The sequence below is a fragment of the Hippocampus zosterae genome, chromosome 16, assembly GCF_025434085.1.
Source record: "Hippocampus zosterae strain Florida chromosome 16, ASM2543408v3, whole genome shotgun sequence".
NCBI lineage: Eukaryota > Metazoa > Chordata > Actinopteri > Syngnathiformes > Syngnathidae > Hippocampus > Hippocampus zosterae.
The window spans coordinates 4,443,049-4,463,713 of NC_067466.1; the positions used below are offsets into that span (position 1 = coordinate 4,443,049).

At 43.5% G+C, this 20,665-nt stretch overlaps 2 protein-coding genes across 5 annotated transcripts in view; one reads left to right on the top strand and one right to left on the bottom strand.

Moving 5' to 3' along the window:
* Positions 1–20,665, top strand: part of LOC127587804 (uncharacterized) — a 265,695-nt gene that overhangs the window by 190,547 nt on the left and 54,483 nt on the right. The window lies entirely within an intron of this gene.
* Positions 1–20,665, bottom strand: part of robo3 (roundabout, axon guidance receptor, homolog 3 (Drosophila)) — a 216,117-nt gene that overhangs the window by 3,618 nt on the left and 191,834 nt on the right. For 2 of the 4 annotated variants that reach the window (XM_052046219.1, XM_052046221.1), the window contains exons 19-26: positions 19,681–19,820; positions 19,125–19,406; positions 17,270–17,417; positions 15,527–15,733; positions 13,369–13,556; positions 13,024–13,131; positions 11,189–11,356; positions 8,150–8,301 (exon numbers count right to left, since the gene is read on the bottom strand). In XM_052046219.1, coding sequence (XP_051902179.1) covers positions 8,150–8,301; positions 11,189–11,356; positions 13,024–13,131; positions 13,369–13,556; positions 15,527–15,733; positions 17,270–17,417; positions 19,125–19,406; positions 19,681–19,820 — 1,393 coding nt within the window. The remainder of the gene's footprint in view (positions 1–8,149; positions 8,302–11,188; positions 11,357–13,023; positions 13,132–13,368; positions 13,557–15,526; positions 15,734–17,269; positions 17,418–19,124; positions 19,407–19,680; positions 19,821–20,665) is intronic. The other 2 variants (XM_052046220.1, XM_052046222.1) reach the window with 2 other exon arrangements.

The window sequence follows — 20,665 nt, forward strand, 5'->3', positions numbered from 1 at the left end:
ACAAAACCCTTACACACCTGTCCAGGATTGCCTACAACTACCGTATTTTCACGACTATTCGACGCACCGTACGGTTGGGCGCAGTCTCATTAATGGGTGACATTTCTGTATTTTACACATAGCCAGACCGCACTGTCTTAATGGGCGCAGTTTTACAGTTGTAAAACATACGCCACCTTAAACATACGGCATGCATGCACGCACGCTAACACGTTAGCTTGAAACATACGCTAGCATGCCAAGACATACAGATACAAGCTAAAAACACGTTTTTAAAAAGGCAACGAAAGCAGAACTGAGTTCGGGTGTATTTTATTTAGCCATCGTACAATGTTCTCACGTTTTTCGATCAATCATCACCCAGAAATCCATCAAAGTCCTCATCCTCTGTATCAGAAGCAGAGGAGTACACATCCCAGTTGTCATTGAACTCATCACATGCTAAAGTGTGAGTTGCTACGCATTGCCGAGCGGAAAGAAGGAGCAGCAACAGCAAAGTCAACATTTCTCTCTTGTGAAGCTTTCCCACATTTGTAAGTAAAGAACAGAGCGAAACATGGTGGCAGCGCGTGTGTGTGTAGAAAGAATTGAACGATTGTGCAAGTACCGTAATCAAAAACGCAGCGTTACCTCTCGTTGTTGCGTATTGTGGCGTAACTCGCCCAGCGCTGCCTCTCACTCTTTGTAAAGTTGTGTTTGCCATCGATCATCCATTGTTCCCATGCCGTTCGCAACTTTACTTTGAACGCCCGGTTGATGCCGATGTCCAGCGGTTGGAGTTCTTTAGTCAAGCCTCTGGGAATAACGGCAAGCTCAGAGTTCATTTGCTTGACAAAAGCATAACCGATGGCTTGAAGTTTGAACTGAACTTCGTAGGCGCGTCTCTTTGTTGAATTTATTTTCGGGGGTTCTTAGAAACCAAAACCGGAGTTGTTTTGCAACAATGCACATTGCCACACTCTATACAGGTGTTGGTACCTGCTTGCGGCGTCCCTTTAGCGTCCACTTACACGCCCACCCTTCATCCATTGGCGGACTGCTAGCATGCCTGTCCTCTCTCTCTCTCTCTCTCTCTCTCTCTCTCTCTCTCTCTCAGTTTCTCTCTCTCTCTCTCTCAGTTCTCTCTCTCTCTCTCTCTCTCTCTCTCTCTCTCTCTCTCTCTCTCTCTCTCTCTCTCTCTCTCTCTCTCTCTCTCTCTCTCTCTCCATATATGTATATATATATATATATATATATACACGTGAGTCGTCACCTTACCGTGGTAGAGGGGTTTGTGTGTCCCAATGATCCTAGAAGCTAAGTTGTCTGGGGCTTTATGCCCCTGGCAGGGTCACCCATGGCAAACAGGTTCTAGGTGAGGGGCCAGACAAAGCACGGCTCAAAGACCCCAATGATGAAATAAATGGATCTAGGTTTCCCTTGCCCGGACGCGGGTCACCGGGGCCCCCCTCTGGAGCCAGGCCTGGAGGTGGGGCTCGTTGGCAGGCGCCTGGTGGCCGGGCCTACACCCATGGGGCCCGGCCGGGCACAGCCCTAAGAGGCAACGTGGGTCCCCCTTTCCATGGGCTCACCACCCATGAGAGGGGCCAAAGGGGTCGGGTGCAATGTGAGCTGGGCGGCAGCCAAAGGCGGGGACCCTGGCGGTCCGATCCTCGGCTGCAGAAGCTAGCTCTTGGGACATGGAATGTCACCTCTCTGGCAGGGAAGGAGCCCGAGCTGGTGTGTGAGGCAGAGAATTTCCGACTGGATATAGTCGGACTTGCCTCCACACACAGCCTGGGTTCTGGTACCAGTTCTCTCGAGAGGGGTTGGACTCTCTTCCACTCTGGAGTTGCTCACGGTGAGAGGCGCAGAGCAGGTGTGGGCATACTCATTGCCCCCCGGCTCAGTGCCTGTACAATGGGGTTCACACCGGTAGACGAGAGGGTTGCCTCCCTCCGCCTTCGGGTGGGTGGACGGGTCCTGACTGTTGTTTGTGCATATGCACCAAACACCAGCTCAGCATACCCACCCTTTTTGGAGTCCTTGGAGGGTGTGCTGGAGAGCACTCCTGCTGGGGACTCCCTTGTTCTGCTGGGGGACTTCAATGCTCACGTGGGCAATGACAGTGATACCTGGAGGGGCGTGATTGGGAGGAACGGCCCCCCTGATCAGAACCCGAGTGGTGTTTTGTTATTGGACTTCTGTGCTCATCACGGATTGTCCATAACGAACACCTTGTTCAAACATAAGGGTGTCCATATGTGCACTTGGCACCAGGACACCCTAGGCCGCAGTTTGATGATCGACTTTGTAGTTGTATCATCGGATTTGCGGCCGCATGTTCTGGACACTCGGGTGAAGAGAGGGGCGGAGCTGTCAACTGATCACCACCTGGTGGTGAGTAGACTCTGATGGTGGGGGAAGATGCCGGTCCGTCCTGGCAGACCCAAACATATAGTGAGGGTTTGTTGGGAGCATCTGGCGGAATCCCCTGTCAGAAGGAGTTTCAACTCCCACCTCCGACAGAGCTTTTCCCATGTTCCGGGGGAGCGGGGGACATTGAGCCAGAGTCGACCATGTTCCGTGCCTCTATTGTTGAGGCGGCCAATCTGAGTTGTGGCCGTAAGGTGGTTGGTGCCTGTCGTGGCGCCAATCCCCGTACTCGCTGGTGGACACCAGCAGTAAGGGATGCCATCAAGCTGAAGAAGGAGTCCTATCGAGCCTTTATGGCCTGTGGGAGCCCAGAGGCAGCTGACGGGTATCGACTGGCCAAGCGGACCGCGGCTTCGGTGGTCGCCGAGGCAAAAACCAGAGCGTGGGAAGAGTTCGGTGAGGCCATGGAAGCCGACTTCCGGACGGCTTCGAGGAAATTCTGGTCCACCATCCGACGTCTCAGGAGGGGGAAGCAGTGCACCACTAACACTGTGCACAGTGGGGATGGGGCGCTGCTGACTTCAACTCGGGACGTTGTGAACCGGTGGGCAGAGTACTTCGAAGACCTCCTCAACTCCACCAACACGTCTTCCTTGGAGGAAGCAGAGCCCGGGGACTCTGAGGTGGGCTCTCCTATCTCTGTGGTTGAAGTCACCGATGTGGTTAAAAAGCTCCTCGGTGGCAAGGCCCCAGGGGTGGATGAGATCCGCCCGGAGTTCCTCAAGGCTCTGGATGTTGTGGGGCTGTCCTGGTTGAGACGCCTCTGCAACATCGCGTGGTCAACAGGGAGAGTGCCTCAGGATTGGCAGACCGGGGTGGTAGTTCCTCTTTTTAAAAGGGGGGACCGGAGGGTGTGTTCCAACTACAGAGGGATCACACTCCTCAGCCTCCTTGGTAAGGTCTATTCAGGGGTGCTGGAGAGGAGGGTCCGTCAGGAAGTCGAGCCTCAGATTGAGGAGGAGCAATGTGGTTTTTCTCCCAGCCGTGGAACAGTGGACCAGCTCTACACCCTTAGCAGGGTCCTTGAGGGTATGTGGGAATTCGCCCAACCAGTCTACATGTGTTTTGTGGACTTGGAGAAGGCATTTGACCGTGTCCCTCGGGAAGTTCTGTGGGGGGTGCTTCGTGGGTATGGGGTACCGAACCCCCTGATACGGGCTGTTCGGTCACTATACAGTGCACTCCGCTTAATAGATCACCGGTTAATAGAGTAATCCGCTTAATAGAGCAAAAGGCTCTGGAACGGATTTGCCTAATGCAATTTCCTATAAAGATACTCCGCTTAGTAGAACAGATCTCCGCTTAATAGAACAGGCTATAAGCAATGAACATTGTAAACTAGTGGTTTTCGAAGTGTAGCTATCGCGATACTGTACCACTATCGCGAGAAAACGCGGTAGTTCTAGCCGTGTACAGTAACAGGTAGCACGCGTCACTCCACACATAGACACACGCACGTCACAATGGCTTCAACTTCATTCAAGAGACGAGGGCTATAAGAAGGACATACTCAGACGATACGATGCATTGCCGGATTCTCAGAAAGTACGCCCGCGGTTTCCAGGACTTCCCTCTTATCCAGCGCATTTAGAGGGAAGTCAACCGCAAAATTACGGACTCCTGTTTCCAGACAAAAGTAACGAAATTTTTCTCGTGATTTGAGATGTTTGACTGAAGTTGATTAAAGTTGTTGTTTTGTTGTTTGATTAAAGATATGGACGTCCACAGTCGAAATATCTCTTCTAACTCGTCAGCAGGGGTTTTTCTGCGTGCATAACTTGGTCGTCGACGTGTCTGAAGGTGTACCTAAAAGTGTCTCCGGTTAATAGAAACTCCGCTTAGTAGAACAGAAGCGCTTCGGCCCAATGGTGTTCTATTAAGCGGAGTGCACTGTACCACCGATGTCAGAGTTTGGTTCGCATTGCTGGAAGTAAGTTGGAATCGTTTCCAGTGGGGGTAGGACTCCGCCAAGGCTGCCCTTTGTCGCCGATTCTGTTCATAACCTTTATGGACAGAATTTCTAGGCGCAGCCGAAGCGTTGAGGGGGTCCGTTTTGGGGGCCTCAGTATTGCATCCCTGCTTTTTGCAGATGATGTGGTGCTGTTGGCTCCTTCAAACGGGGCTCTCCAACTCTCACTGAAGCGTTTCGCAGCCGAGTGTGAAGCGGTTGGGATGAAAATCAGCACCTCCAAATCTGAAACCATGGTCCACAGTCGGAAAAGGGTGGAGTGCCCCCTCCGGGTCGGGGAGGCGATCTTACCCCAAGTGGAGGAGTTCAAGTATCTTGGGGTCTTGTTCACGAGTGGGGGTAGGAGGGAGTGGGAGATCGACAGGCGGATCAGTGCAGCGTCTGCTGTGATGCGGACGTTGTATCGGTCTGTCGTGGTGAAGAAGGAGCTGAGCCAAAGGGCGAAGCTCTCAATTTACCGGTCGATCTACGTCCCAACCCTCACCTATGGTCACGAGCTATGGGTCGTGACCGAAAGAACGAGATCCCGGATACAAGCGGCTGAAATGAGTTTTCTCCGCCGCTTCTCCTCCACATCCAGAGGAGCCAGATGAGGTGGCTTGGGCATCTGATTCGGATGCCTCCTGAGCGCCTCCCCGGTGAGGTGTTCCGGTCATGTCCCACCGGGAGGAGACCCCGATGAAGACCCAGGACACGCTGGAGAGACTATGTCACCCAGCTTGCCTGGGAACGACTCGGGATCGGATGGATGGATGGATATATATACACGCCCACCCTTCACTGATTGGCCGACTTCTTTCCCTTCTTTCCCTTCTTTGCCTGGACACAGTCACTTCCGCCTTTTCTCTATATAAACAGCGTGTCAGCTGTCAGTCAGATTTTGGAACTCAGCGCATACAAAAGACGCCCCGCACCATAAGGCGTCCTGTCCATTTTGGAGAAAATTTAAGACTTCTAATGGCGCCTTATAGTCGTGAAAATACAGTAGTTCTTCCATTTCCTATGTTTTTATGATTTTATGTCCTGTTTTTATATAATATCGCTTACTAATTTTTACATTCTATTTTCTTATTGTCTGTAGTGTCCTTGGGTGGCATGAAAGGCGCTTTTAAATAAAATGCATTATTACATCAAAAGATCATCAAACTCAGATGATGAGCCACCAGTCCCATCTCCGACACACTGCAACATTGCGATTCTTAGCCCAAAAATGGGAGTTGCTATAGAATCAGAGAACCAGCTACATTCTCTCACATTTGCATTTGGTTGGTGCAGTGATCACATGTATTGCGTATATATGATCAATCTCATACGTACTGGATACATCAAATGCTGTCCCCATTGCAACTAATTAGTCCAGGGACGGCACCGCCTTCCAGTCTCTGAGTCACATGGCAATAGATAGAAGTCCATAACTCAATGGGAAGAAAGAAGTAACTGAACCCAGACTTCCCATGAAAACACCCAAACTTAATTGCGATGGAGGTCGCGCTTTCATCTTCACAGCGAGGCATAAAGAAGCAGCCTGTTGGGATCTGTTAAAGGGCTGAGGTGTTCCTCACTGCTCCACAGGGGATGACCTGAGCAACAGCAGACATATAAGGGAGCCCTATGAGTTGTTTGATGCCATTCCCGCACCAGATGTGAGTTGAGGCCAGCAGGGAGTGACCTGTGACAAGCCGTCCTTTTTCCTCAGGCATACAAAGGCAAGTTGTATGGTAATGCCTTCAGTGACAATAACAAACTTTCACAGCTTCACCCCTTAAAAGATCATCAAAATAACCAGCACTGATTTGGATTTTGACAGGGAGGAACGTTGGCACTATTTGACTGTCGCCGCTGGACAGTCCCAAGGCGCTTGTGTTTTTTGCGCCTGAAATGGGCAGCATTTTTCACAGCCCAGTTTTGTTCAGCGGAGATATCGGCGCTGTTGGACAGTCTACGTAAGTGCGGGTGGATGGATGGTTGCTGGAGCCGAGGATGAGGAGAGAGGGGCGTCGGTGCAGGGTGTTGATCCATATTTGGAATTGAGAGTCGCCGCTTGGAATTGAAGCGGATTTACATGGGCCGAGAGAAGTGAACCGATCTAATCTCTTTTTTTTTCATAAATGGACGCTACAGCTTTGTGTTGACTTAAACGTGACGTGATGTGTGCTCATTTTGAGCATGGCGTCTCTGATCCACTGGTGAAAGGACACTTTGATTCTCTTCTTTTTCATCTAGAACTGCTTCAAACAGCAAAGTGTATGCAGGAATGGTGTTTTACAAGTTCATGACTGTCCGTGTCTTATGTTTGCTGTTATATTATGAAGTTATTTTATATTAACTGTTCTGTAGAGTGCTTTGTTACAGCTGCAGCTAATGAGAAAGCATGATATAAATAAAGATGCACTGCACTGTATTATATAAAAACAGGAGAAATGAAAATGATAGTACAATGCTGAGGATCAACTTTTATTTTAAGGTTGAATGAAAGTTAATCACATTCATTTTCTCATGTTGGATCAACAACACAAAAAAATTATTGGTGACAAATAAAACAACCAACCACATTCTTAAGTGCTCACATTGTTCCTTCAACACAACATACGTTTTACTTCCGGTTTGTCATTCCGACTGCAAGGCTTGCACACTGTTATCTACATGAGCTAGATAGCAAAAGTATACATTCTGTAAGATGTGCCGAACAGTTCTGCCTCACAAACACTGAATCCTAAAGAGCCTTCCGTTCAGCGGGCACAGCTTGCTATGCTATAAAAGACATTGGCTTGCGGGTGGAGAATCTGCAGGGGGGGCACTTAAAAGGAGCGCTCACACAATGAAACATTCTCTCAGGAGTGGACAAACACAACATTGTTTCTTACTGTGCAGCCTCACTTGAGTAGACTGTCAAATTAGATACAATGTACCGTACACGCATGAGAGAATGTTGAAAAAAGTGTGTTGTGTGAGAAGTAGCGTGTGTCGCAGATGGTCTTGTGCCCAGCAGCGTCGTAAATAGGGCTGGATTTTTCATTTTTATTGCATTTTGACTTTTGCTTTTAGTTTTTAGAGCGCATTACTTAGTTTTTAATACAATTTATTTTTCACAACTGCTTCGTTTTAAGTTAGTTGTTACTAGTTTTAGTATTTGTTTTAATTCTTAGTTTTCATTTACGTGGTATTTGTTGAGTGAAGATTTAAAAAAAAGTCAGAGTGTTATGTAACAAAGTAAGGTAAATTACAAATCTTTAAAAAATGTTTGGGTTTCCTTCCTTTCCTTCCTCCAGCAATATCAAAATAAATACATTTAAAACGAACCACCAAAAAGCTCATGGATGATATTAACTCATAAAGACGAGATGCCACAGTGTGGCTGTGACGTGATATCATCTTTAACCGACGCCTCTGTTACATGACGTCAACTTTCCCGGACGTCTCCAAGAAAGAGAAACAAAAGCGTCACCTCATTTCCCCCCCAAATAATCCTAAATAATTCCGCCACCTCGATCTAAAATGATTAATAATGAGCCCCTAAACGCTGGATTATATTTCGTTTTTGTTTTTTTTTTAATTTGTTTGTTTGTTTTTTTAGCATTTTCATTTATTATTTTGCTAGCAAAACGTTTCATCAATTTAGTTTTAGTTATTTCATTGCCCAGTGAAATATTATGTGTCATGCATCATATCCCAATAAACTTCTCTAATGAAGGATTAGACCTTTTTTGCTGGTGCTCAAAACAACTTGGATGCTTCAGTTATTGATAAGATATGATTGTATCCCACCTCACTGCTCTTCCTGGTCGCATTGATCCCCCGGGAGCCTGTTGAGCCACGGGATGAGGAGCTTCCTGTGGTTGAGCAATTACTGGACATCTGATTCCGGGAAAGGTAACCGGCTTTACCACCGTACAGCATCACCTCCTCGCTATTTGCAGCTATCAAATACAGTAAACAAGATTTTTTTTGTTCAGTAACGGCTATAGGGTGGCGAGACGTTGGTTAAATTAGGCTGATATTTCCGTGGGAGCAATGACGAGTTCTTTCAAACAAGAGACAATTTTATTGCATAAAGGATCACTAATAAGTCATTTTTTAAAAATGTGACTGTTCCAGTCCAGTCAAGTCAAATAGTTAGACACCCTTTTGCACATAGGTAACGGAAGCATTTCATCCTAAAAACAAACATGGAATTGAAAAATGACCCATGACGCAAATAGGGTTGAAATCAAGGTCACAAAGTTATTTACACACCATAGAATGTTTCAGTGTTTTAGTTGTGTCTCAGATGAATTAGTAGAACACGTGAACAAGATGGTAGCAGACATAAACAAGACATTTTTTGTTTTTGTAAAGTGTCGCTGGGTGTCTTGAAAGGCGCTTATAAAAAAAAAATGTATTATTAAGATAGGTGGCGTTCTCGTAGGTGACAGAACTTTTTTTGTGGATTTCAAGGGGCTATAGAGAGAGAGAGTTGTTTAATTATTATTTATTTCCAGTTTTTTCTGTGAAGAACTCAGAGTGGGTTATTTAGTTATTATTTATTTCATTAGTAGTGTTATTATTTGTTTCCTGACTTTTTTTCTGTAAAGAATCTGGAAAGGGTTATTTGGTTATGTGTGGCTTTCCGGGAAACAATAAATTTTTTAAGCTCCCCTACGATCGTTGATGTTACAAACTGACACCGGGCCCCCCCATCAGAGAAGGGAAAAGTTATGTGGCCCTCACAGGAAAAAGTTTGGGGACCCCTGCCCTAGATCCTTGGAGGAAGCGGAGAATGGTGTGCCTGTCAACACTGTACGTGGAGGATGTGGATGACATCTACATTATCGGCCTTCCGATAACAGGTATGCTGCTGTTTGGTGTTAGCAGTTTCCAGATCTATCGCAAAATTCAACCGACGAGAGCGGCTTTATTGGAAGTGAAGAAGCTGCCGGTCATTCTCGATGGTCTAGCGCGTCCAACACTCAGACTCAGACTGTGCTCAACCACAAACTGTTGCGGTTTTGGAGCGTCTCTGCAAGATGGTCAAGAACTTGGAGAAACTGGAATCCATGCTCAAATATTGACAGAAATCACGGATTTGGCTGATCGTCGCCGCTAAAGAGACATAAGCCGGACTCAAGGCTGTCTTAAATTCTTGGGCAGCCTGCTACCAAAGCAACATCTGCTATCTCGACCTTCCCCTGATGAAAGTATGCACGGAAACTAGTCCCCCACCATCACCCCGTCCTTCATACACTCCCTTGTGTCACCGTCTTCATTGTTTATGTCTTGTGACCTGTTGTAACTGTTATATGCTTGTGCCGCAGTTGTTTGCCCAACTGAAATTATCCTCAAAATGAGGATAGTTCGAGCGTGTTTTTTTTCTCCCCCTCTCCCTCCCTTGTGGTTTCTTTCTGACTTCTGGGTTGAGTGAACGCTGGTGCGTTTTGGCTGCCGCAGCTCAACCTGTATTGTTTTGTGTTTTTTGTTATTGTAAAGTGTCCTTGGGTGTCTTGAAAGGCGATTATAAATAAAATGTATTATTATTATTATTATTATTATTATTATTATTATTATTATTATTACTAGGCCGAATTTGACGTTACTATGTCACGTACTGAAAACTAGTGACACAACAAAAATACCGTATTTTCCACACTAAAAGGCGGACTTATGAGGCGCACCTTCAATGAATGGCTATTTTGTAATTTTTTTTCATACATTGGACGCATCGCATTATAAGGCGCAATCTACAATGCCTCCACTAGATGGTGTTACGCTCCTATTCAACTCGAGAGGCGTTCAAGACCGCCTCTGAAAAACGTAAATTAACTATTACTGTACTGAAATGAAACTACGAAAATTGTAACTAATACATCAAAACAGAAAATAAAATGAGGGAATCTCAAGATAAATTCTATGTAGAATTTATTTTGTGATTTCCTCACTTGATTTTCTTCGTACTTTCATTGAAGTAATCATTAATTTACGTTTTTCGGAGGGGGCCATGAACGCATCTCGAGTGGAATGGAAGAAGAGAAGGCACGGAGATGGGCAAAGACATACAGTACCTGTATTTGTTGAGACTGTGAAAACCATTAATAAAGTCTGCGTTTAAAAAAAAAGCAAAAAACCACAGCTCTCTTTTTTTCAACAAACACAGGTGCGTCTTTGTCCGTCTCTGTGCCTTCTTTTCTTCCGGGCAACTCGAGAAGCGTTCATGACCACCACCGAAAAACGCATTGGCATTTCCTTGATCATAGCTCCAACAGAACGATCAGATGCCAGTAGTAATTATTTATTCCTTTGTTGTGTACTCACAAATGATGAAATCACAATATAAATTCTGTAGGGGGAACTATAAAATTTGTTTTGTGATATCCTCCCTTGCTTTTAAGTTTTGATGTATTATTTTCAAATTTCATAGTTTCATTGAAGTAATCGTTAGTTTACGTTTTTCTGAGGCGGTCTTGAACACCTCTTGAGTCGAACTGAAGAAGAGAAGGCACGGAGACGGACAAAGACGTACCTGCATTTGTTGAGACCGTTTTAAAAAAACAACAACAGAGCTCTCCTTTTTCGGAGCCGCAACAAAAACATATTTAATAAAGCAGCGACATAGTTCACTGAACCAACAGCAAGTTATAACATTGTAAGCATGTCTCCAGCAAGGAGCCATCCGTATTACCGTATATACAATATTACCATATTATACCGTAGATATTACCATAATGACCATACACAAGACAGACTGGATTTTAAGGTGCTCGGTGAGCTTTTAAGAAAATGGAAGCCCTACAGTGCGGAAAATACGGTACCAAGCCTGAGACATTATCTTACTCTCAGCATGTCTTTGTCTTGAACCTTTGCGTTGGTGGCTGCCACTGTTGTATTCGCTCCTCTCAAGAGAAGATAGAGAGCCGTTGGCCATTTTGCTTGTCTCCATGGACTTCTGGGAGCCCTGACACTTGTCCTCCTCTGGCGGTGGTTCTGGAGGTGGAGGCAGGTCTGAAAAAAGAATCATGTACAGAAGTACAGACTTCAAAAAAGGTAATCAGTATGATCAGCTTCGTGCTGGAGCCTCATTAAAGTTTTTATCTGAACCACCACTTTAATTAATTGTTGCAATTTGATTTGCATTGAAGTGCAACCGGATTGTGTTTTTCCACTTTTAGGTGCGCCTTATAGTACCTTAAAGCATTCACTTTTCTCAAAGGCCGACAGCGCACTTTATAAACTGATGAGCCTTATATATGATCAGTATTCTGATTTCATGATGTTGTGGAAAGCGCTTTGTTCCAGCGGCAGCGGTTATGAAAGCGGTATGTAAATAATGCTGTATCGAGTGCTGTCAAGAGGTGATATAAATTCATTATGATCTGTAATTAATTGATCTAATCAATCTATATTATAATCTCATCTAAAAATTTCTGGGAAAACCCATATTTTCATTTTAAATTCATTATATTATTGAGCATTGAGGCAGATCAAAAGATTCACATCACAACAAAGTGGTATTATGAAGTATTTTATAGTTTTTAAACAGACTTGAACAGATGCTGTCCAAGCCATTTACTTTCTGCTGTATTTGAGACAAATCCCAAATCCTACATGCAACCTTTAGTTACGACCACAAGGGGGAATATCACTGTTTTGTTTTTGTAAATCTCCAAATCATAACAAAATAAAAATAAAAGAAAACACCAGATCCATAAAAAGTGTTTCGGTTAACTTATCAAACACAGTAAGAACACTTTTCTGAGCAATACAAGTACTGTACACGGAACTTGCTACAGATAATATATAAAACAGCACAGTGCTGTAAGTTAGCACTTCATAAATAACACTGTTCATCATGACAAAATAAAGTGCTAAATAAACATCAACCACTACTAATAGGCTACAGTGGACAGCAGCTACGCTGACTTCATGCCAGTGTTCTCCTCGAGTTTAGTTTGGCGAAGAGCTTCGTGATAGCTCCCTCTATTGCTAACGCTTTCGGTACTAATGATAGCCGTGGCTGCACTCGCAACTAGGGGCTTTGCATTGATGTAGGAGGCTAAACTCAAAATTTAGAGTAACGTGATTAAAAACCATAACACGCTAAATATGACTGTAATTAATTAATCGCAATTAACGTGATGACTTGACATCTCTAATTGAATTTATTTATATTATAGCTCCATCTAGTGGATACATAACGCAAACTCAGCCACTGTTGTCACTTCTATTCTATGCGTCTTGTAATGTGGTGCACCCTATATATGAAAACTGTTTTAAAATAGGCCATTTATTGAAGGCGCTGGCGAAGTGCCAGAAAATACGGTAATAGGAACTGACGAAAGTACTGTATATGAAATGCAAATGAGAAGTTTTGACCAAAGAACAGTACGTCTGTTTACGAGAGTCAAATAAGTTCAGTAGCCTTCAGCTGCATGAACAATGTTTCTCATTCACCCCCGCCCCCCCATCCCAGGTGTTTTTTTTTTGTTGCCCTCCGAGGGGTTCAGGGATCAGGGGATGCCGTGAATACGGTATTTGTCACCTGTGGGCATGTGAAGCCCTCTGAGGCTTTTCAAATTAAAGCCCATATAAATAAATTTGACTTGATAATACTAATCTATCAACATATACAGTATCTGTATCTGAGAGCATGGATAAAAGAAAAATCCTACCTCCTTGTATTTCTCTCCTGTATACTGAACTCTTGGAAGCCTTTTTTTTTACGCGAACTTTTTGGGACAGCGGAGAGCACGTTTCCGCTGGTGATGAACGGCTGTGTTCTGAATGAGGAAAATAAATCAAAATCAAATTGACAGTAAAATGTATTTGACCCTCCAACTCTAAAAGAAAAAAATGATTTGGCTACTTGCATGAACAGGAAGGGATGGAAAGTTCTAAAATTACTTCATGAACTTTGCTGCTTTGTGTGTGTGTGTGTGTGTGTGTGTGTGTGTGTGTGTATGTGTGTGTGTGTGTGTGTGTGTGTGTGTGCACCCGATCTCCTCTTATCACTTTACCAAGTGTCGTTGCATTGATGGCGTCTTCATTCTGTCCCTGGTGACGGAGGGCGTGCTGCGCATGAATTTGGCACTGCAGGGGGACAACCTCCGATGAGCCGAGATGCTCCTGACTACAGACACTGGATTGAGTGAGTGGTACATTTGGTGCCTGGGGGACTGGCACCAGACCGCATGGTATCCTTCTGCTGTCAAGGCAACATGGAAAGCGGAATGACTGAGCATATTAACAGAATCTGACTCTAAAATGGACTTCACCGTGCGGTTGATATTTGATAGAATAACCACCTGATAATACGTGTTTTTAATGTGTGTCTATTCTCCGAACATAGTTTTTTCTTCAACTGCTTGTACATGTTATTCATTCAAGATAGATCAAATTATTGTCTTATTTTTATGGTTTTATGGTACCTGCGTTAAAAATAAAGTAACTACGTTGAATGACAAATTACTTTAATAGTTACATTCTGTGGATACAGACAGGCCTGCTGAACGCAAACACGACAATGGTTGTTGTCACTTAATTGGAAGTGTGTTTTTGACAGTGCCATTTAATAATAAAGTTTGTTTGTATTGAAAGTAAAATAAATATAACGTTTGTGACAATTTTTTTAAAGATTTCATTGAATGTGAATTTGTTACTTGTTTTAAAAAAAATACTTTAAAAGCCTTCATTGATGTCTCTGAACAAAAACACATGTTTTAAATATCTAAAATAAAGGCAGTCTTTTATATTTAACTACCATATTTTCCACACTATAAGGCGCTCCAGAGTATAAGGTGCACCTTCAATGAATCACATATTTTAAAACTGTTTTCATACATAGGGCGCACCGCATCATAACAAGGCATAGAATAGAAGCTGCAATAGTGGTTGCGGTTGCGTTATGCACCTACTAGATGGAGCTATGCTAAAGGGAATACAATACAATACAATACAATACAGCTTTTAGAGAGTTTTCACAACTGCTGCAGTTGTAGCAAAGTGCTTTCCAGAACATTAAAAATACTACGTGCAAGAAATCAGAATGTTGATCCATATATAAAGCGAATCGGATTATAAGAGAGGAGAAAAGGGAATGCTTTTCGGTGCGAAAAATTCAGTATTTACGTTGAAATGTCAAAACTCAACATTTATAATGCACATTGTTTATACTGTAAATATAATGACTGAATTTATGACTGGAGGTAGGACTGCATCAAGATCGGCCCTGAGCCTCTTCTTGTTTGCTATGGTGATGGATAGAGTGACAGATGAGGTCAGACAGGAGTCTCCCTGGACTATGATGTGATCTGTAGTGAGAGTAGGCAGCAGCTACAAGTAAACGTAGAAAGGTGGAGGTTTGCACTAGGGAGAAGAGGAATGAAGGTCAGTCATAGTGAGACAGAGTACATGTGCATAATTGAAAGGGAGACCAGTGGAACGGTGAGGTTACAGGGAGCAGAGGTGGCGAAGGTACAGGAATATAAGTACCTAGGATCAACAGTGCAGAGCAGCGGAGACTGTGTAAGAGAAGTGAAGAATAGAGTGCAGGCAAGATGGAACAGCTGGAGAAAAGTGTCAGGAGTGATTTGTGATAGAAGGGTGTCAGCTCAGGTGAAGGGAAAAGTTTACAGAACAGTTGTGAGACCAGCCATGATGTACGGTCTAGAGACACGAGCAATTGGCAAAAGACAGCAGGCAGAGTTATAGATGGCTAAGTTAAAGATGTTGAGACTCTCCTTAGGGGTGACAAGGATGGACAGGATCAGAAATGAGGTCATCAGAGGGACAACTCAGACAGGGAAGTTTGGAGAAAAAGTTAGAGAGGCCAGACTGAGATGGTTTGGACATGTACAGAGGAGGGACAGTGGATACATTGGTAGGAGAATGGTAGAGATGGAGCTACCAGGTTGGAGACAGAGAGGAAAGCCATAGAGGAGATTCATGGATGCCGTGAGGGAAAACATGCAAGTAGTTGGAGTCAGAGTAGAGGATGCCGAGCACAGAGAAAGATAGAAATTAATGACTCGCTGTGGCAACCGTTGAAAAGGGACAAGCCGAAAGGAGAAGAAGAAGAAGATAATGACTGAATTTCCAGATCTCCTGAAGTCATACAATCTGCCCTGGGATCCGTTTGGGGTCAGCTACGAAATCAGTCCTTGTCTACACACATACCGTGAGTGCTGAATTTCCTCTTGTTGGCGTCGCAGGTTGTGGGACGCTTGCGCCTCCTCATTGGGAGATGGAGTCAGGGTGGCGGTGGACTGGTGACTGTAGGAAGTGACAGGAGAGGAGGCGTTGTTCCTATGGGAGTGGATGTCCTCACAGCCCTCCATCATGTACGACCTCTCGGGGAGGGGAGGACACCACTCTTCATCGGAGCTACAAGCAAAAGGAAAAGGGTGCAGTAAGATGACAAAAAGGAGTAGCTCAATATTGGTTGTTTCAAAGAGGAATTAGAATTTGTAGACTCATTGTGTCTTGCCTTGAAAGGAGAAAATTGAATGAGGCTGTGTTTTAAAGTGATAGTGAATGATAGTTTTGCTGTGAGGTAACAACGACAAGTTACTTTAATGGCATTTCTCCGTTGGGGTGGGGCGGGGGGGTAGAAAAAAAAAAGAGTAAAAGAAAATGACCACAGCCAAAGTTGTTGCCAGAGGCTTCAGGCCCATTTCAGGTTCAATACATGTATCGGTTTGAAAGGATGGTTTAGCTATGACTCAAGCAAAAGTAAAAAGTAGTCCTTCAAATATTTTCTCAGGTAAGAATATCAACTATATGAAAAAACTACTCTCGTACAAACAGGTGAGTACCATCTGATGCATTATTTTCTTAATCATCGCCATGTCCTGTACAAAAAGTCGTCAAATGAAATTTGCAACTTCAGACGCTGCCCAACAATATCACTTCAACTAAAATGGGGATCAGTGACGTAATTCAGGCAAACATGGCCACAAAAAATGGCCTAGAATGAATGCTGCAGAAGTGTCCTTTTGTTATAGGTTACTGATATATGATATATGAATTGTTGTGGCAGGAGAGTAGGTGGGGAGTGTGAATCGTTTTCTTCTTGTTGGGCAGCATAACAGAAAATAATTGAGAAGCACTGCCCTAAGCTAAATCGTGTTTTGTCCAATGCCATCTCTGTTCATTCTGCACCTACGTTAAGGTCATTTGATGGTAGCAAATAAGGTTTGTGCACATCCTATGAATCTCATCCCAGTCATTTTGCGATTCAAACATTTCAGTGATGTCATCAAAAGTAGCAAGTGCAATGTACCGTAGTTTCCACACTAAAAGGCGCACACTAGATTATGAGTCGCACCTTCAATAAATAGCCTATTTTGTAATTTTTTTCATACAATGGGTGCATCGCATTATAAGGGAAAAACCAACAAAACGATCAGATGTCAGTAAAACGTATTTAATAAAGCAGTGAGACGGTTCACTTCACCAACAGGAAGCTTTAACATTGACTCGATTAACGTTGACTTCTTTTGCCGCTGCTCTATTTCCGTGTTCAACAGCGTAACCGATCGCCTTAAGTTTGTAAGCATGCCTCTAACAAGGAGCCATTTTGGGATCGAAATATCACCGTAATGACCATATACAAGGTGCATCGGATTTTAAGGCGCTATGAGCGTTTAAGAAAATGGAGGCTTTTAGGTGCGCCTTTTAGTGCGGAAAATACGGTAGCTAATTGTAACCGAGTCAAAGTCTTGCTTCTCCCTTTTGAAAGGGAAGTAGAAAGAGTGTTGCAATGGTTCCTCAAGTATATGTAACAGAGTAAATGTAGCATGTTACTAGATGGATGGATGGATGGATTCTCTTTTCCAAACAAACAAATATATTCCACATTATGGTCAAACACACCTCTGGTTTTAAACTACAAATTCATGAACCTGAAGTCTGACTCACCCTATGTCCATGTCCTCATTCTCAGGTTGCTCTTCATCCTGGTCACACTGTTCCAATTCTCCTATTGGGGGAGGAGGGGGCAATGTCTCCATCCATGTGAGAGATGGTGTCTTAACAGCCTTCCCCATGGCCTTCTGCTTTGGCTTACCTAGAAAACAGGCAGTGAGTGAGAAGAATCCCAATGTACTGTAGTATAATTACGGTCTCACTGACCAACATTTAAATATTATGTGGGTTACTCATAGCTTGAAAAACATGTAATATAAGTTGAGTTAGCGGCTCGTGGTCGACTAGTTAGCATGTCGGCCTCACGGTGCAGAGGTGCACGGTTAGATTTCGGCTGCGGCAAAAGAAAAAAAGCATTGTCCAGAAGGGGCGGCCCGGTAGTCCAGTGGTTAACACGTCTACTTCACAGTGCAGAGGTGCCGGGTTAAATTTCAGCGCCAGTCTCACTGTGTGAAGTTTGCATGTTCTCCCCGTGCCTACGTGGGTTTTCTCCGGGTACTGCGGTTTTTCCTCCCACATTCCAGAAACATGCGTGGCAGGTTAATGGAACAGTCTGAATTGTCCCGAGGTGTCAGTGTGAGCGTGGATGCTTGTTTGTCTGTCTTTGTGTGCACTGCGATTGGCTGGGAACCAGTTCAGGGTTTACCCCGCTTACTGCCCAGAGACAGCTGGGATAGGCTCCAGCAAACCCCATGGCACTTGTGAAGATAAGTAGATCAGAAAATGAAAGGATGGGTGGATGGATGAATGGATAATTTTAGTTCATATTGCTTTAGAGCAGGTGTTTTCAAGGTGCGGTCCAAACCTAGCATGGTGCAAATAACTTGCACGAACATTTATATAGACTTGTACATGACAATCGCTCTTGGTATTTTTATAGCACAGTAATTGAGATGGTCAAACACTGTTACAATTTCACTCGTCTGAGTCTGTGATTTGTATTTGTATTGCAACTTCCCAAAAAGAGATAAATAACATTAAATGTCTAATTTTGTGGCTGTGTTGACAAATTTTTGAACATGTCATGTTCATCCTCAGTTTGTTGCTACACTGACATGAACCTTTGAAGATGTGAAGATGTGTAGTTCTGTTTAAAAATAGAAGACTTTAATAAAATAAAATACTTTTTTCAAAAACGGTATCTTTTCTTTCTTGTTGTTGACTATGAAAGTGGGTCACGATTTAGCGACCAATATGAAAATGTGTGTCACAGGGTAACAGGCTTCTTTTACATCGATTGGATAAATTTTACCATAAGAAATTTTAACTTAGTTCGAAGCAAAAATTGACATAATCTAACACAAATTAACCCCTTCAGGGACAGCGGTTACTCCGGTGGACAGTTTATCATGTTATCAGGTTACAGGGTGCATGAAAGGGTTAATGGAAAGATAAAAGAACAAGATGAAGGAAAACATCTGTTCAAGAAGAGATGATTTGATCAAAGATAGTTGAAAGATTCATAATATATTTTAATCTTAGCATTAAAATTGGTACAAAATGACTAATTAATAACTTAGTTATTCATAACAGTAATGAAATTATAAATTCTTCATATCTCATTGTTTGACTGTTTGACATGGCTTTCACCACTTTAGTCTTATTAAGTATCAGCTTACTGTTTTGGAAGCTCTACGACCACAAGAAGAAACAACATTTGGGAGCTACCAACATTTATAAATAATTCCAAGGATAAATCAGTTGAGCTCAGTGTTGGCTCATTTTGGCAGGCGTCATTCTCTTATTTGGCCATCCGATGAAGAACAATAATAGGCCAGATATATGTTGAGTCCAACTCGCAATCACTGGGACAGCGATACAAAACCACGTAAATCTCTTTTGCCCTCACCATTGCAGCGATCTGGTTGAGCATACTGAGCTCCAGAGGGTCCCGGCTGAGTGATCCAGTGGCCATCATCGTGTTGCTCACCACCTTCGGGTGGGCTCTGCGTTTGGTTTGAGAAGGGCATGATGGAGGTGGAGGCATAGGGAGTGGTTGAGGCATGCTGGGCGTAGGTGAAGCTGTGAAGATCCTCGCTGGTGGCATCGATTGTGCTGTAAATAGGCCCCTCAGTGGAGCCACTCAGGCTGCATTTCTCTGTCTGATTCAGGTAGTTGGAGATGCCAGCTTCTACACAGGGTGGAAAACAGTAAAAGCTTCATGCGGTATTCCAATATTGTTTGGAAGACATTCAACTGGATGTCCTTCTCATCAGTTCTCATATTCATAGAAACAGTGAGACAACATGGATGTTTACCGTATTTTCCGCACTATAAGGTGCACCTAAAAAGCATTCAATTTTCTCAAAAGCCGACAGTGCACCCTATAATCCGATGTGCATATAAAGAGACTGTAACTCTAAAGAATTTATTGTTTTAGCTCCTGAATTTAAGCGGCTTTGTACCATTGTAGTATCGTTCAGCTGTGTCAAGACTGGTAGTGCAGCAGTTGACAGCCTCTTTACCACTGTGGACAAGGTTGGTGGTGGGCCAAGAGTCTGCCAGCCACGGGTAGTTGCCCATGTTGCCTCCCAGCACGCCCGGCCTACAGAGACATCACACACATTCTGGTGTTTATTTACAACACGGTGTGTGACGGAACAACAGCTACCACCGTCCAGATGGGAACAGAGCTTGAAATAAAATCAGCGGGCACAACAAAAACAACATGGAAGTGAATATAAGTCAATTCTCGGGATGCAGTATTCTCTGCATTGGACAACATGGACCCTGGATTTTCGTTTTCACAATAAGTTTTATGCCACTGACTTATGGCTTTAAGATATAATATGACTCAGGTTAAAAAGCAAAACAGCTCCATTCTTCACAGGACCGCTTCAGTTCAATATGTGTTGAGAATGGAATACAGGGATGGTAAACTTAAATGCTGGAAGGGTGCAGAATATTTTGTCAGTGGTACTCGGCTGCCACATGGAACCACATACTTGTATGATTAAAAATGCTATTTTAAATACGGACAAAATACGTGCATTTGTGCAACATACGTGCTGTTAACATTGTTCGAAGCATGTATAAAACATCCACTATCCTAACACAACAAAGGACTCCGTTGCATAAATTCATAATATAATAATTCAATTCAAGGATGGCACCAAATTGATGAGCAAGAAACGAAGATTAATTGCAAGAACTTAGTTTTTCTTTTTCACAAAAAAATTACTTGCTCAACATTTTCATGTAATTGGGGTGCAGTATGTTTGTCCTGCATGTGCCAAAAACAACAACAACAACAAAAAATTACTGTTGACCCCGATACATTCGAGGTTCGCATATTTGCAAATATTTATCGATGATTTTTGGGGATTGTAAAATTTGAAATGTGTATTTTTTTTACTCAGAGAAGGTGGTAAATTAAGGCTTAACCAATTG